This window comes from Hemitrygon akajei, chromosome 29 (genome assembly GCF_048418815.1).
Source record: "Hemitrygon akajei chromosome 29, sHemAka1.3, whole genome shotgun sequence".
Lineage (NCBI taxonomy): Eukaryota > Metazoa > Chordata > Chondrichthyes > Myliobatiformes > Dasyatidae > Hemitrygon > Hemitrygon akajei.
Window position 1 is genome coordinate 44,117,765 of NC_133152.1, and position 13,516 is coordinate 44,131,280.

General features: G+C 42.6%; 1 protein-coding gene across 3 annotated transcripts in view; it reads left to right on the plus strand.

Annotated features, from left to right (window-relative positions):
- The window catches only part of rerea (arginine-glutamic acid dipeptide (RE) repeats a), a 615,654-nt gene that overhangs the window by 581,644 nt on the left and 20,494 nt on the right, over positions 1-13,516 (plus strand). For all 3 annotated transcript variants that reach the window (XM_073032278.1, XM_073032279.1, XM_073032280.1), the window contains 3 exons: positions 659-1,962; positions 3,668-3,890; positions 8,743-9,463. In XM_073032278.1, the coding sequence (XP_072888379.1) occupies positions 659-1,962; positions 3,668-3,890; positions 8,743-9,463 (2,248 nt within the window). The remainder of the gene's footprint in view (positions 1-658; positions 1,963-3,667; positions 3,891-8,742; positions 9,464-13,516) is intronic.

The window sequence follows — 13,516 nt, forward strand, 5'->3', positions numbered from 1 at the left end:
CTGTCCTATCCTATCAGATTTCTTCTTCTTCAGCCCTTTACCTCTTCCACCTTACTTCTTCCTCTCTCCCCCTTCCACTTACTTTCCCCCTCACCTGGTCTCATCTACCACCTGCCAGCTTGTATTCCTTCCCCTTCCTCCACCTTCTTATTCTGGGAACTTCCCCTTTCCTTTTTAGTCCTGATCAAAGGTCTTGGCTCGAAATGTCGACTGCTTATTCCTCTCCATAGATGCTGCCTGACCTGTTGAGCTCCTCCAGCATTTTATGTGTTGCTCACAATTTCCAGCATCTCTTCTGTTTAAAGCTTACTATATTAGTTTGATCAGATATTAGTTTGACCAAACTAATATTACCATGCCATGGTAGTGTAGCAGTGAGTGGCACTATTACAGTTCGAGGTTCAATTGCACCCCCATCTGTAAGGAGTTTATATGTGTGAATGCATGGGTGCTCCAGTATCCTCCCTCAGTCCAAAGACAAAATGGTCAGAAAGTTGATTGAGCATTGTAAACTTTCCTGTGTTTAGGCTACATGTTAAATAGGGGGGGTTGCTGGGCAGTTTGGCTTGTTGGGCTGGAAGAGTCTGTTGCATGCTGTATCTCTAAATAAATAAATACAAGTTGATAATACGTAATATTGTTTTAAAAATCAAAACAGGAGATCAGCAGGCCGAATTCGCCGTCAGAAGGAGAGAGTTCTGACAGTCGCAGTGTGAATGATGAAGGAAGCAGTGATCCAAAAGATATTGACCAGGACAATCGCAGTACGTCACCAAGTATCCCGAGCCCAAGGGACAATGAGAGTGATTCTGATTCATCAGCACAACAGCAGGTGTTGCAGTCTCAGCCCCCAGTACATCAGAGTCCGTGCACCTCTCTGCCGCTGGAACCACCGCCCATGCCCCCGCCACCATCTTCCTGTGCGGTGTCCATTCCGCAGACCTTGTCTCCGGTTCCGCAGCCTCGCAGTCAGACACCGCCTCATTCCCTGATGCAGCCCGCACCACAGCTCCACCCCCAGAGGCTCGCGTCGCCGCATCCGCCAGTCCAGCAGCCGCTGCAGCCCCTCCCGCCGTCGCAGGCCCAGCCCCATGCACAGGTGCAGCCACTGCCTCACCCTTTGCCGCCCCCTGCCCACGTGCAGCACCAGCTGCAGGGGCCGCCCTACACCATCAACCCCCCGCCTCAGCTCCCTCAGTCTTCTTCGCAAGCGTCTGCCGCCGTGCACCCACAGTCGCACGGTCCGATGCCGGTCCAAGCTCAGCCTTCGCCTACCCAGACACCGTCACAGGCACAGCCTCCGAGGGAGCAACCTCTGCCACCGGCTCCTGTGTCCATGCCCCACATCAAGCCACCACCCACCACACCAATCACTCCCATTTCCAACCCCCCATCACACAAACCCCCTCCCCATCTCGCAGGCCATCCTCCTTTCCCGCAAATGCCTTCAAACCTCCCACCTCCTCCTGCCTTAAAGCCGCTGAGCTCCCTTTCCACTCATCATACCCCCTCTGTTCATCCCCCTCCATTACAGCTAATGCCTCAAACGCAGCAAATTCAGCCCCCTCCTGCACAACCTCCCGTATTAACCCAAGCCCAGAACCTCCCGGCAAATGCGGCTCACCCCCAACCAGTGCCCCACCAAGTCTCTTCCCAGCCTCCGTATGCCCAGCATTCTTTCATCCCATCGGGTGCCCCTAACATCACATCTTCATCAGCCACCCCCACTTCCAGCGTGGCCCCCATCTCTACCATCCAGCCCACGGCGTCAATTGTCACATCCATGTGCTCCACCGGGAATGCGGTGAGCACTGCACCTGCCACCATGACGAGCATTCAGATTAAAGAGGAAATCCAGGATGAGGCCGAGGACGCAGATAGCCCACCACCATCTCCCAGCAGAAGCCCATCTCCGGAACCAACCATCGTCAGCACACCGAGCCATGCCAGTCAATCCGCCAGGTAAAGTTTCCTTTTTGAATTCGGTAGTGTTGGTTATTTTAGAAAATATGTCCCAGTGACATCTATCTTCTTTGTTTATGTATGCCTTTGACCAGCCTTTTTCAACCTTTCTTGCCCTGGAAATAATTTTCAGGTCTCAGGAACCCTTGCATAAAAATGATTATATCTAGAGCTCAAAGTACCTTAATGTGATCTGTAAGTTGTAGATATAGCAATCCAGAAATAATTGTCAATTGAGTAGAGAATAAATTTTTAGTCAACCCCATATTGGAAAAAAATTCAGATAGTTAAGCTTAGCTTACCTTTCTTGAAATTATTCTTTCTTTCTCTTTCAAAATTTTAAAAACTCACAAGACTAGCGTTAGTCACCACTTCTCGCAGAACACCTAGTGACCTCTCACAGAACCCTGGTTGAATAACCCTGCCCTAGATCATAGGAGCAGAATTAGTCTATTTGGCCCATTGAGTCTGGTCTGCCTTTCAATCATGGCTGATTTCTTTCAATGGCTCAATGGTTCCACTTAATATCAGAGAATGTATACAATATACAACTCTGTTCTCTCACTTTCTCCCTGTAATCCTCAACGCTATTTTCTTGCCGTATTCCCAATACCTTTGGCGCCCTCACTAATGAAATAACCATCAACCTTGTCTTCAAATATTCCCAATAACTTGGCCTCCACCACTGTCTGTGGCAATGAATTCCACCCTCTAGCTAAAGAAATTCTTCCTAATCTCTGTTGAAAATGGACATCCCTCTATTCTGAGGCTGTGCCCTCTGGTCCTAGACTTTCCTACTATAGGAAACATTCTCTCTGCATCCACTCTATCTAGTTTTAAAAGAACATCTCTTTATTCTGAGGCCGTGCCCTCTGGTCTTAGACTCACCCACTTGTAAGAAACATCCACTCCATGTCCACTCTATCCTGGCCTTCCAGTATTCTGTATGTTTCTTTGAGATCCTGCACATCATTCTGATCTCCATTGTGTACAGGCTCAGAGACATCAAACACACCTTGTACAATTATTCATAGGAAAACAAGTTGCCTGTTGAAAACTCTATTATTAGCTTTGAGCAGCACACAAATGCTGGAGGAGCTCAGCAGTTCAGGAGAAGAGGGGAGCCAGAGTGGGGATTGGAGAAAGAGAGTAGGGGAAAGGGTTTAAATGACCAAAGGTTGGAGAAATTGATGCTCATGTTGGAGGCTGGAGGCTACCCAGGTGGAAGAAGAGGTGTTGCTCCTCCACCCTGAGAGTGGCCTCATCACGGCTGTAGAGGAGGCATGGACCTCTTCTCTCTTCTTCCATTCCCCACTTTAGCTCCCCCTCACCTCTCCTCTTCTCCTCACCTGCTTATCACCACCTCCTGGTTGCCCCTCTTCATTCCCTTCCTCCCATGGTTCATTCTCTCCTATCAGATTCCTTTTACTTGAGCTCTTTTTCTTTTCCACCTATTACCTCCCAGCTTCTTACTTCCTCTTCCACCTACCTGGTTTCACCTATCACCTTTTAGCCTTGTCCTCCTTCCCCTCCACCTACCACCCACCTTCTTATTCTAAGTTCTAATTCTTACTCTAGCATCAGCAGAATCTCTTGTGTTTAACATAGGTTTTTTTTCTTCATAGAAAAGAATAAATATTTTATCATGGTTAAAAATTTTTAAGGTTTTGCTTTATTGATGTTTCCACTTTATGCTTTATTTCAGGTTCATCAAATATTTGGATCGTGGCTACAACTCATGTGCACGAACAGATCTGTACTTCGTACCATTGCAAGGCTCGAAACTGGCCAAGAAACGGGAAGAAGTGATGGAAAAGGCCAGGCGAGAAGCAGAGCAGAAGGCCAAAGAAGAGAAGGAGAAGGAAAAGGAGAAAGAAAAAGAAAGGGAAAGAGAACGGGAACGTGAGAGGGAAGCTGAGCGAGCAGCGGTAGGTGAACATTGATGGAATGGCTGACTGGTACTTAGCAATGCCTATAAATGTTAGGTAGTTACAAATCACTCCACTTCATTTGCTACAGTTGCTCATTAATGCAAATATCTAATCAATCATGTGGCAGCAACTCAATGCATAAAAGGATGCAGACATGGTCAAGAGATTCAGTTGTTGTTCAGACCAAACATCAGAATTGGGAAGAACTGTGATGTAAGTGACTTTGACCAGCTAACCAAGGTGGTTTGAGTATCTCAGGAACTGCTGACCATCTGGAAATTTCACATATAACAGTCACTCGAATTTACAGAGAGTAGTGTAAAAAGCAAAAAAACAACCAGTGAGGATCAGTTCTGTGGACAGAAATGCCTTGTTAATGAGAAAGGCCACACTGGTTCAAGAAGGTGTCAGTAACTGAAATGACTGTGTTACAACAGTGGTGTGCAGAAGTGCATCTTTGAATGAACAGCATATTGAAGCTTGAAGTGGATGGGCTACAGCAGCAGAAAACCACATCGGGTTCCACTGTTGTACCTACTAAAGTGGCCACTGAGCGAATAAGGTAGTTACTAATAAATCCAGTAGGGAATCGAAGAGAAAACACTTTCCTAGAGAGTGATTGAATTATTGAGCTTATTACCTTAGGGAGAAGTTGAGGTAAACAGGTTAAATGTATTAAAGCAGAAGCTAGATAAACTCACAAGGGAGGAAAGAAAGAGAAACACTGAAGCAGTTGGTTAACAAACAGAAGTAGTCCTCCCTGCCATGAGTGGTTCAGCCATTCGGTTCTTGAATCAACCAGTACAGCACTAATTACTATCTCAATATAGTGATTTTCACTACAACAGGCTTGGTCCTTTTTTAAATTATTTTTTTATTTATTGAGATACAGTGTGGAATAGGTCCTTACGGCCCTTCGAGCCATGCCACACAGCAATCCACGATTTAACCCTAGCTTAATCATGGGACAATTTACAATGACCAATTAACCTACTAACCAGTACGTTTTTGCAGTGTGGGAGGAAACGCACACAGTCACAGGGAGAGCAAGCCAGGCTTGGAACTGTCCATAGAGGAGTTGGTGAACTCCCTATAGGTACTGGGGTGTTCTGTCAACAGCAAGCACACTGTACCTCCTACAAATCCACAAACCCGCTTGTCCAGGTAGACCCATTGTTTCAACTTGTTCCTACCCCACTAAATTTATATCTGCATACCTCAACTCTGTTTTATCCCCCCTAGTTCAGTTCCTCCCTATCTACGTCCATGACACTTCACACACTCTGGATCTTTTCAATGGTTTCAGGTTCCCTGGTCCCCATCATCTTATTTTTACTATGGATGCCCAGTTGCTGGACACCTCCATCCCCACGAGGAAGGCCTCAAAGCTCTCCGTTGGTTTGCTGGACACCAGACCTAACCAGTTCCCGTCCACCACCACTCTCCTCTGTCTAGCAGAATTTGTCTTTGTTCTCAATAGTTACTCCTTTGACTCCTCCCACTTCCTTTAAACAAAAGTTATAGCCATGGGCACTCAAGTGGGTCCCAGCTATGCCTGCTTGTTTGTTAGCTACATGGAACAGTATATGTTCCAAGCCTACCCTGGTGACCTGTAGCGCTTTTCCTACGCTACACTGATGACTGCATTAGTGCCGCTTCCTGCACGCATGCTGAACTCATTGACTTAATTCATTCAGTCTCCAACTTCCGCCCTGCCCTCAAATTTATCTGATCCATTTCTGATATCTCCCTCCACTTTCTTGATCTCACTGGCTCTATCTCCGGAGACAGCATATCCACTGATGTCTATTATAAACCTACAGACTCTCACGGTTACCTGGTCTATACCTCTTCCCACCCTGTAACTTGTAAAAATGCCCTTCTCTCAATTCCTCCATCTTCGCTGCATCGAGTCTCAGGATGAGGCTTTTCATTCCAGAATGAAGGAGGTGACCTTCTTTTTCAAAGGAAGAGGCTTCCCTTCCTCCACCATCAATGCTGCCCTCAACTGCATGTCTTCCATTTCACGCACATTTGCTCTTACCCCATCCTCCCGCCACCCTACCAGAGATAGGGTTCCACCCTCCACACCACCAGCCTCTGGGTCCAGCAGATAATTCTCCAAAACTTTCGCTATTTCCAACGGGATATCACCTCCAAGCACATCTTTCCCTCCTCCCTACATGACCCCCTTGTCCATTCAGCCCACCCTACTGATCTCCCTCCTGGCACTTATCCTTGCAAGCAGAGCAAGTGCTACAACTGCCTCTACACTACCATTCAGGGCCATAAGCAGTCCTGCCAAGTGAGGTGGCATTTTACCTGTGAGTCTGTTGGGATCATCTACTTTGTCCGGTACTCCCAATTTGGCCTCCTGTATATTGGTGAGACCCAACATAGATTGGGAGACTACTTCACCAAGCACCTATGCTCTGTCTGCCAGAAAAAGCACGATCTCTCAGTGGCACCCATTTTAATTCCACTTTCTATTCACATTCTAATATGTCCATCCATGACCTCCTCCATTGTCATGTTGAGGCCACACTTAGGTTGAAAGAACAACACCTTATATTCTGTTTGGGTAGCCTCCAGCCTGATGGCATGATCATTGATTTCTCAAACTTCTAATAATGCCCCCCACCTTCCCTCTCCTTCACCATTTCCCACCCCCTTTTCCCTCTCTCACCTTATCTCCTTGCCCACCTATCGCTTCCCTCTGGTGTTCATCCCTCCCTCTTCAGCTTTCACCCATCACCTTGTGTTTCTCTCTCTCCTCCCCCCACCTTTAAAATCTACTCCTTAGCATTTTTTTATCCAGTCCAGCTGAAGGGTTTCGACTAAAACGTGGATTATACTCTTTTTCTATTGTTGCTGCCTGGCCTGTTAAGTTCCTACAGCATTTTGTGTGTGTTGCTTCTCCGGTCCATTGCTGGAAGTGAGGAGTGAGTCATTGAGAGCACAATCACGAATTTCTGCCAAAACCACCCTGGCAGAGGTCCAGCAACAGCTGTCCATCCTGCCCATTTCCTTGGGAAATGTTTGGCAGACTTATTTAATGGAAAAAAAAAGAGAAATTATAATTTTAAAAAGGCAGAAATGACTAACTATTCCCAGTAGCTACCCTGATATTGATTTCATCTACCACCAGTTCATTTTGCCAATTAGAAAATTTGGGATTTAGTAGTCATGATATTTTATATCCTGACCTATTTATTGATGAAGAAAGTAGTTGGAAATGATTAGGTTCACTTTCTACTCCAGTATAGTTCTTGGGTTTTCAAAACTTAATGGATAACAGCTGTAATGTAGTCTAAAATAGAAATGCAGAAGTTGTGTTTTTTATACAGGATGTTAAAATATGTAGCATTCTTTGCCAAAAGATTTAAAAAAATTAAAGGTTACCAGGGAAGAATAACTTAGCTATTGCAATAAGATTGGTGAAAGTGGTGAATTCTGTAAAAAAAATCAGCAGGTCAAACAGCATCGATGGAAATGACACGTGCAAAATGCTGGAGAAATTCAGGTCAGACAGCTTCTATGGAAATGAATAAACAGTCAATGTTTCAGGCCAAGAGCCTTCTTCAGGACTGAATGGACCTGCTGAGTTCCTACATTTTGTGTGTGTTGCTTTGGATTTCCAGCATCTGCAGAATTTATCATGATTGTGGAAATGAGTAGTCCTGATGAAGGGTCTCGGCCTGAAACATTGATGGTTTATTCATTTTCACAGGTGCTGCCTGACCTGCTGAGTTCCTCCAGCATTGTGTATGTGTTGCTGTGGATTTTCAGAATCCACAGAATCTATAGTGTTTATAATTCTTTAAAAAATTCATCTTTTCAATATCTTTCTTCAATACCATGATCACATCCTTTCTGTATTCGCTGCTCCTTACATTTGGTTATAATTTTCTTAATTTACAAAAATGCATGATGCAAATGTCAGTGATAATAAACCTGATTCTGATTCTGACACTGCCCAGAATGAATTTGAGTAAGAGAACGTAGAAGCAGGCTCTTCAGACCAACTTGCACATGCATGATAGAAAAATGACAGGCTATGTAGGAGGAAGGGTTAGATTAGAGTAGGTTAAAAGGCTGGCACAACATAGTGGGCCGAAAGGCCTGTACTGTGCTGTAATAATCTAGATTCTGTGTTCTTTAATGAAAAGAGTAAAACAATAAGTTACCAAATATATCATAGACAGAAATAGAGTTGATAGATTATGTTACCTGTAAACTGTTAGATTATCCTGTGGTCATCTTCTTGCAGAGTGTAAGAAAATGGATCTCAGATCAGAGTCAGAATCAGATTTAATATCACCAGCATATGTCATGAAACTTGGTTGTCTGCAGCAGCAGCATGATGCAATACATAATAATAGAGAGAAATAAAACTGAATTACAGTAAATATATATAAAATAGTTAAATAAGTAGTGTAAAAATAAAAATTTTAAAAAGTTGTGAGGTAGTGTTCATGGGTTCAATGTCCATTCATAAATCGGATGGCAGAGGGGAAAGAAGCTGTTCCTGAATCATTCTTTGAACATTGATTGTATTAAATCTCGAGAATTCTCTGTTCTGGTGGTTAGGTCATTGGTAGTATTTGAAAAGAAGATAGACACATTTTCCATAGAATTGAGTGTTATGTGGAACCTCTACAGAAGAGCGGTTAAGACGGAGTCCAGATTATTCATGGTGACGTTGAATTGTAGGATACACTATAAGAGTGGAGTTTCCTATTCCTGTTCTGTGTTTTTATCATGATGATTTGTTGTTTTTAGCATTAGGTATTTTTGTTCCCTATTCTCAGATTTTCATTTTCTATAATTTATCTATTTCCTTTCACAGAAGGCATCCAGCTCTTCCCATGAGGGACGCATGTCAGAATCCCAGCTTGTTGGCCCCACACACTTACGACCTTCATTTGAGCCGCCACCAACAACGATTGCAGCCGTTCCTCCTTACATTGGGCCGGACACTCCGGCACTAAGGACTCTCAGTGAATATGCAAGGCCACACGTCATGTCTCCAACCAACCGCAACCACCCATTCTTCGTCCCACTGAATGCATCAGATCCAATCCTGGCTTACCACATGCCCAGCCTCTACAGCGCCGACCATGGGATGAGGGAGAGAGAACTCCGCGAGAGAGAGATTCGAGAGAGAGAGATTCGTGAACGGGAATTCCGAGAACGGATGAAACCAGGCTTTGAGGTCAAGCCACCTGAACTGGAAGGCCTGCATCCAACGGCTAATCCTATGGATCCATTTGCCAGGCATGGTGGATTAACAATCCAGCCAGCAACAGGAGCACACCCATTCCCCCCCTTCCACCATGGATTGAATCCACTAGAGAGAGAGAGACTCGCCCTCGCAGGCCCCCAGCTGCGGCCTGAGATGTCCTACGCTGATAGACTGGCTGCGGAAAGAATACACGCAGAACGCATGGCATCACTTGCAAATGACCCACTTACGAGACTACAGATGTTCAATGTGACGCCACATCACCATCAGCATTCACACATACATTCACACTTACACCTACATCAACAAGATCCACTACATCAAGGTGAGTGGATTAGATTCGGATTATTAATAACTAAAGCGATGCTTAGCCATATGCCAACCTGCCTTATGTTTATCTAAGTGCTAAAGCGTGCAGAATGTGAAAATGATTTTTGCTGAGTGATTGCGCCGAGGATGTGTTTGATCCCACAACTTCAGTACCATGGCTTTATGACACTACTCACAAATTCAGGGCTCATTGTGGAACTAGTGAAAGGTCTTGACCTGAAACATCGACTGTTTATTTCCCTCCATAGACGCTGCCTGACTTACTGAGTTCCTCCAGCATTTTGTGTGTGTTCTACATTCTTATTGTTGGGTAGTGGTAGAATTTCTGCTTTGGTAGTTAAAAACTATGCTGGCATCTTTTACGTAATCAAAACTGGAAAATCTTCCACAATAAGGCATTGTAAAAGGATGCAATTAGTGGTTTCTTGCTCGTTCCTTCATTATTTTTAAGAGTTATTTGATCCATTTAAAAAAATTAAAACTGCTCAAACTGTACAGAGGCATCAGTAAATAATGGCCACACCCACTTCCCAACTCTTAGTTACCTGGCTTAAAATAACTAAAAATCTAAAAGAATAAAAAGCAGCATCACACCATTTATTATTTTTATTATAGTACATTAATTGACTTCCTAGTTTTTTTGTTTTTTAAAAAAAAGAAATATGCCAGCTATTGACAATGCATTTAAAACAATAGAAAGATTACAGTTGAAGAGTGTTTGTTAACTCATTGTTGCTACCTTCTGATTATAGACCTGGGAACATAGGTGGGATCTGATCACAATCAGAATCAGGTTTATTATCACTGATGTATGTCGTGAAATCTGTTGTTTTGCACAGTAGTACAGTGCAATACATAAAATATATAATAAATTACAATAAGAAATACATTTAAAAAGTAAACATAAGTAGGGCAAAAAGAGAGCAGAACTGGTGTGATTATGTTCATGGGTTCATTGTCCATTCAGAAATTTGATAGCAGACAGGAAGAAGCTGTTCCTAAACTGTTGAGTGTGTGTCTTCAGGCTCGTACACCTCCACTTTGTGGACAGTACTGAGAAGAGGGGATGTCCTAGGTGTTGGTGGTCATTAACGATGGACGCCGACTTTTTGAGGCATCAGCTTTTGAAGGTGTCCTTGATGGGGCTGGCTGAGTCTCCAACCTTCTGCAGGTTGTTCCAGTCATTTGCAGTGGTCCCTCCATACCAGACAGCAATATAGCCTTGTTGAATCTGGAATCAGTTTAAGAGATTACATAATTTTGCCATACTGGACTTGTAGATTAAAGTTTCCTGATCTTCCACATTTGTTTAGCCAGTTCTGACAATTAAGATGTGGATGTCACCACCAGTAAAAACAACGGTGAAATAACATTTCTAAAGTTACATCAGAATGAGGTTTAAAAGACTTCTTTCATTCATAGAACATGGAAAATTATAGCACTTACAGGCCTTTTGGCCCATAATAATTTCAACCTTTTAAACTATGCTGAGATCACTAACCCTTCCCTCTTACATAGCCCTTCATTTTTCTATCATCTCTGTGCCTATTTAAGATATTCTTAAATGCCCCTAATGTATCTGCCTCTACCACCACCCAAAGCAGGGCACTCCATGTACCCACCACTCTGTGTAGAGAATTTAAGGCTGACATTCCCTCCAATCATCTTTAAATTATGCCTGCTTGAATTAGCCATTTCCACCCTGCGAGAAATCCCTGTCTATCCACTCTATCTATGCCTCTCAGTGTCTTATACACATCTGTCAAGTAATTTCTTATCCTCCTTCACTCCAAAGAGAAGAGCACTAACTCACTCAGCCTTTCCTCATAAGAAGTGCTGTCTAGTCCAGACAGCATCCTGGTAAATCTCTGCATCCTCTCTAAAACTTCCATATCCTTCCTATAATGAGGCAACTTAATCATTATGATATTCATTATGTAATGGTGCATCATTGAATGATGTGATTAAGGTTGTATAACTAACCCTTCATTAGTGTTCGTCATGGCTAATCAATTTCAGTGCAAATGCAAGAGTTCATTTTCATCAATGTTTTGATTATCTTCAGAATTTGAACAATGAATATAATAAATTATTTGTTTTTTCCTAATTAAAATGTGTGATGATAAGTTTACTGTACAGATGAAGGGCAATTATTCTTGAATATTATAAATACAATAGAGAGCTAGTTTTCAATTAGGGAGAGAAGTGTATGCATTTTGAGACAGCAGTATTAATTTTCAGAAAATGTGGAGATATAAAATGCTAATACTGTACCTGGAATAGTACAATATTTTCTGGTAGAGTTACTTTCAATGTTTTCAGTGAGCGTTATCAATGGTCAAAATTATTAGTTAGCATGCTTTACGAGCTGAAACACATAGTACTGTGTTTCCCAAGCAACTCGCGTTAGCCACCATTTAGCATTGAATTTAACTAAAATTGTATTGTGTTTAAAACAAAAACCTGAGCTGCAATATTTGGTCATACTTTTTTTTAAAGTGTGTAAGTACATGGTTAATATAATTAGGATGAGGAATAAAACTGCTCATTCCTCAGAAGATGTTTGTGTGTTGAGAGTTCACATTCTCGACTCCCACTTAGAGAAATTGCTTAGCTAACAGTTGTGGAACGTGGGAGGGAATCTCAAGAAGGCACACTCAACACTGTGAGATAAGTGTCTTGGTACATTAGAAATTCAGAGTTTTTTCCCCACCATTAATGAATGATGCTCAACTGTTTAGGCCGATGAAATGAAAGGTGAATTTATAGAGTGCAGAAATGTAAGTTAGGCTAACACATGGGTAAAACTGGGCATTATTGGTGGGAAAAAAAATCCAAACTGAGCAAGGCAAAAATGATTGCTGCAGTTTTTTTTATCTTAATACTGGATAGCTAATGGGGAAATGTGAGCCATTTCCTCTCAGTTAATTAGAATCTTGATCCAAGTGATTTCAAAGCTGATCCCTCAGTTTGTCTGTAATAATCTGTTATTTATTTATATAATGTGTTTTCTATCTCATTAAAAAGCCATGAAGTTTTTTGGTAATTATTCACAATTGAGCTAATTGACCACAATGCTGAACAACGAATTGTAAACCTATATATTTGTCCGGTTTTACTATACTCTGGGCCTGACATCAGCATTTTAGACCATAAGACATAGGAGCAGAATTAGGCCATTTGGCTTGTTGAGTCTGCTCTGCTATTTCATCACAGCTGATTTATTTTCCCTCTCAGGCCCATTCTCCTGCCTTCTCCCCATAACCTTTGACACTCTTATTAATCAAGTACTTGTCGATCTCTGTTTTTAATGTCTTGGCCTCCACCGTCTGTGACAGTGAATTCCACAGATTCACCATCCTGTGGCTAAAGAAGTTCCTCATCATCTCTGCTCTAAAGGGACGGCCCTCTGTTTTGGGGCTCTGCCCTCTGTTCCTAGACTCTCCCACTATCGGAAACAACCTCTCCACATCCACGTGAACTAGGCCTTTAAATATTCAATGGGTTTCAATTTTAATTGGTTAGTTGTGCATTTCTCAGGCTATCTATTGAGATAGATTATGCAAGTAGTGGGATATTTATCAGTACATCTAAATCCATATTAGATATAGCAATGAAAGATTTCAAATGAATATTTTGTAGGGTCAGTGTATATATTACATTTTTATTTTGATTTGCCTTTATGATTTTGGGAGGGGAGATTTGAAAATGAGGTTTTCAATAGTAGGTACCTTCTGCCATTACATAAAAATGTACTATTTGCATTTGTAGATATTGTCTATTAACTCTAAAGCTGTCCAGATCATTCATGCACAATCCTGGTCACCCATCACTCTTGTGCTTGCTTATCTACACTGGCTTCCAATTAGGTAATGCCTTGATTTTAAAATCTACTGCCTTTTCAAAGTCTTGATGACCGAGCTCCTCCAACTGTATAACACTCTAAACTACCAGTGCTCCTGGTCTCAGAACGTCTCCAGATCTCCAGCTTAAATCTCCATCTGGTGGTGGGGTAGAGGTACATCTTTACCAAAGAAGCTGTAAGGCG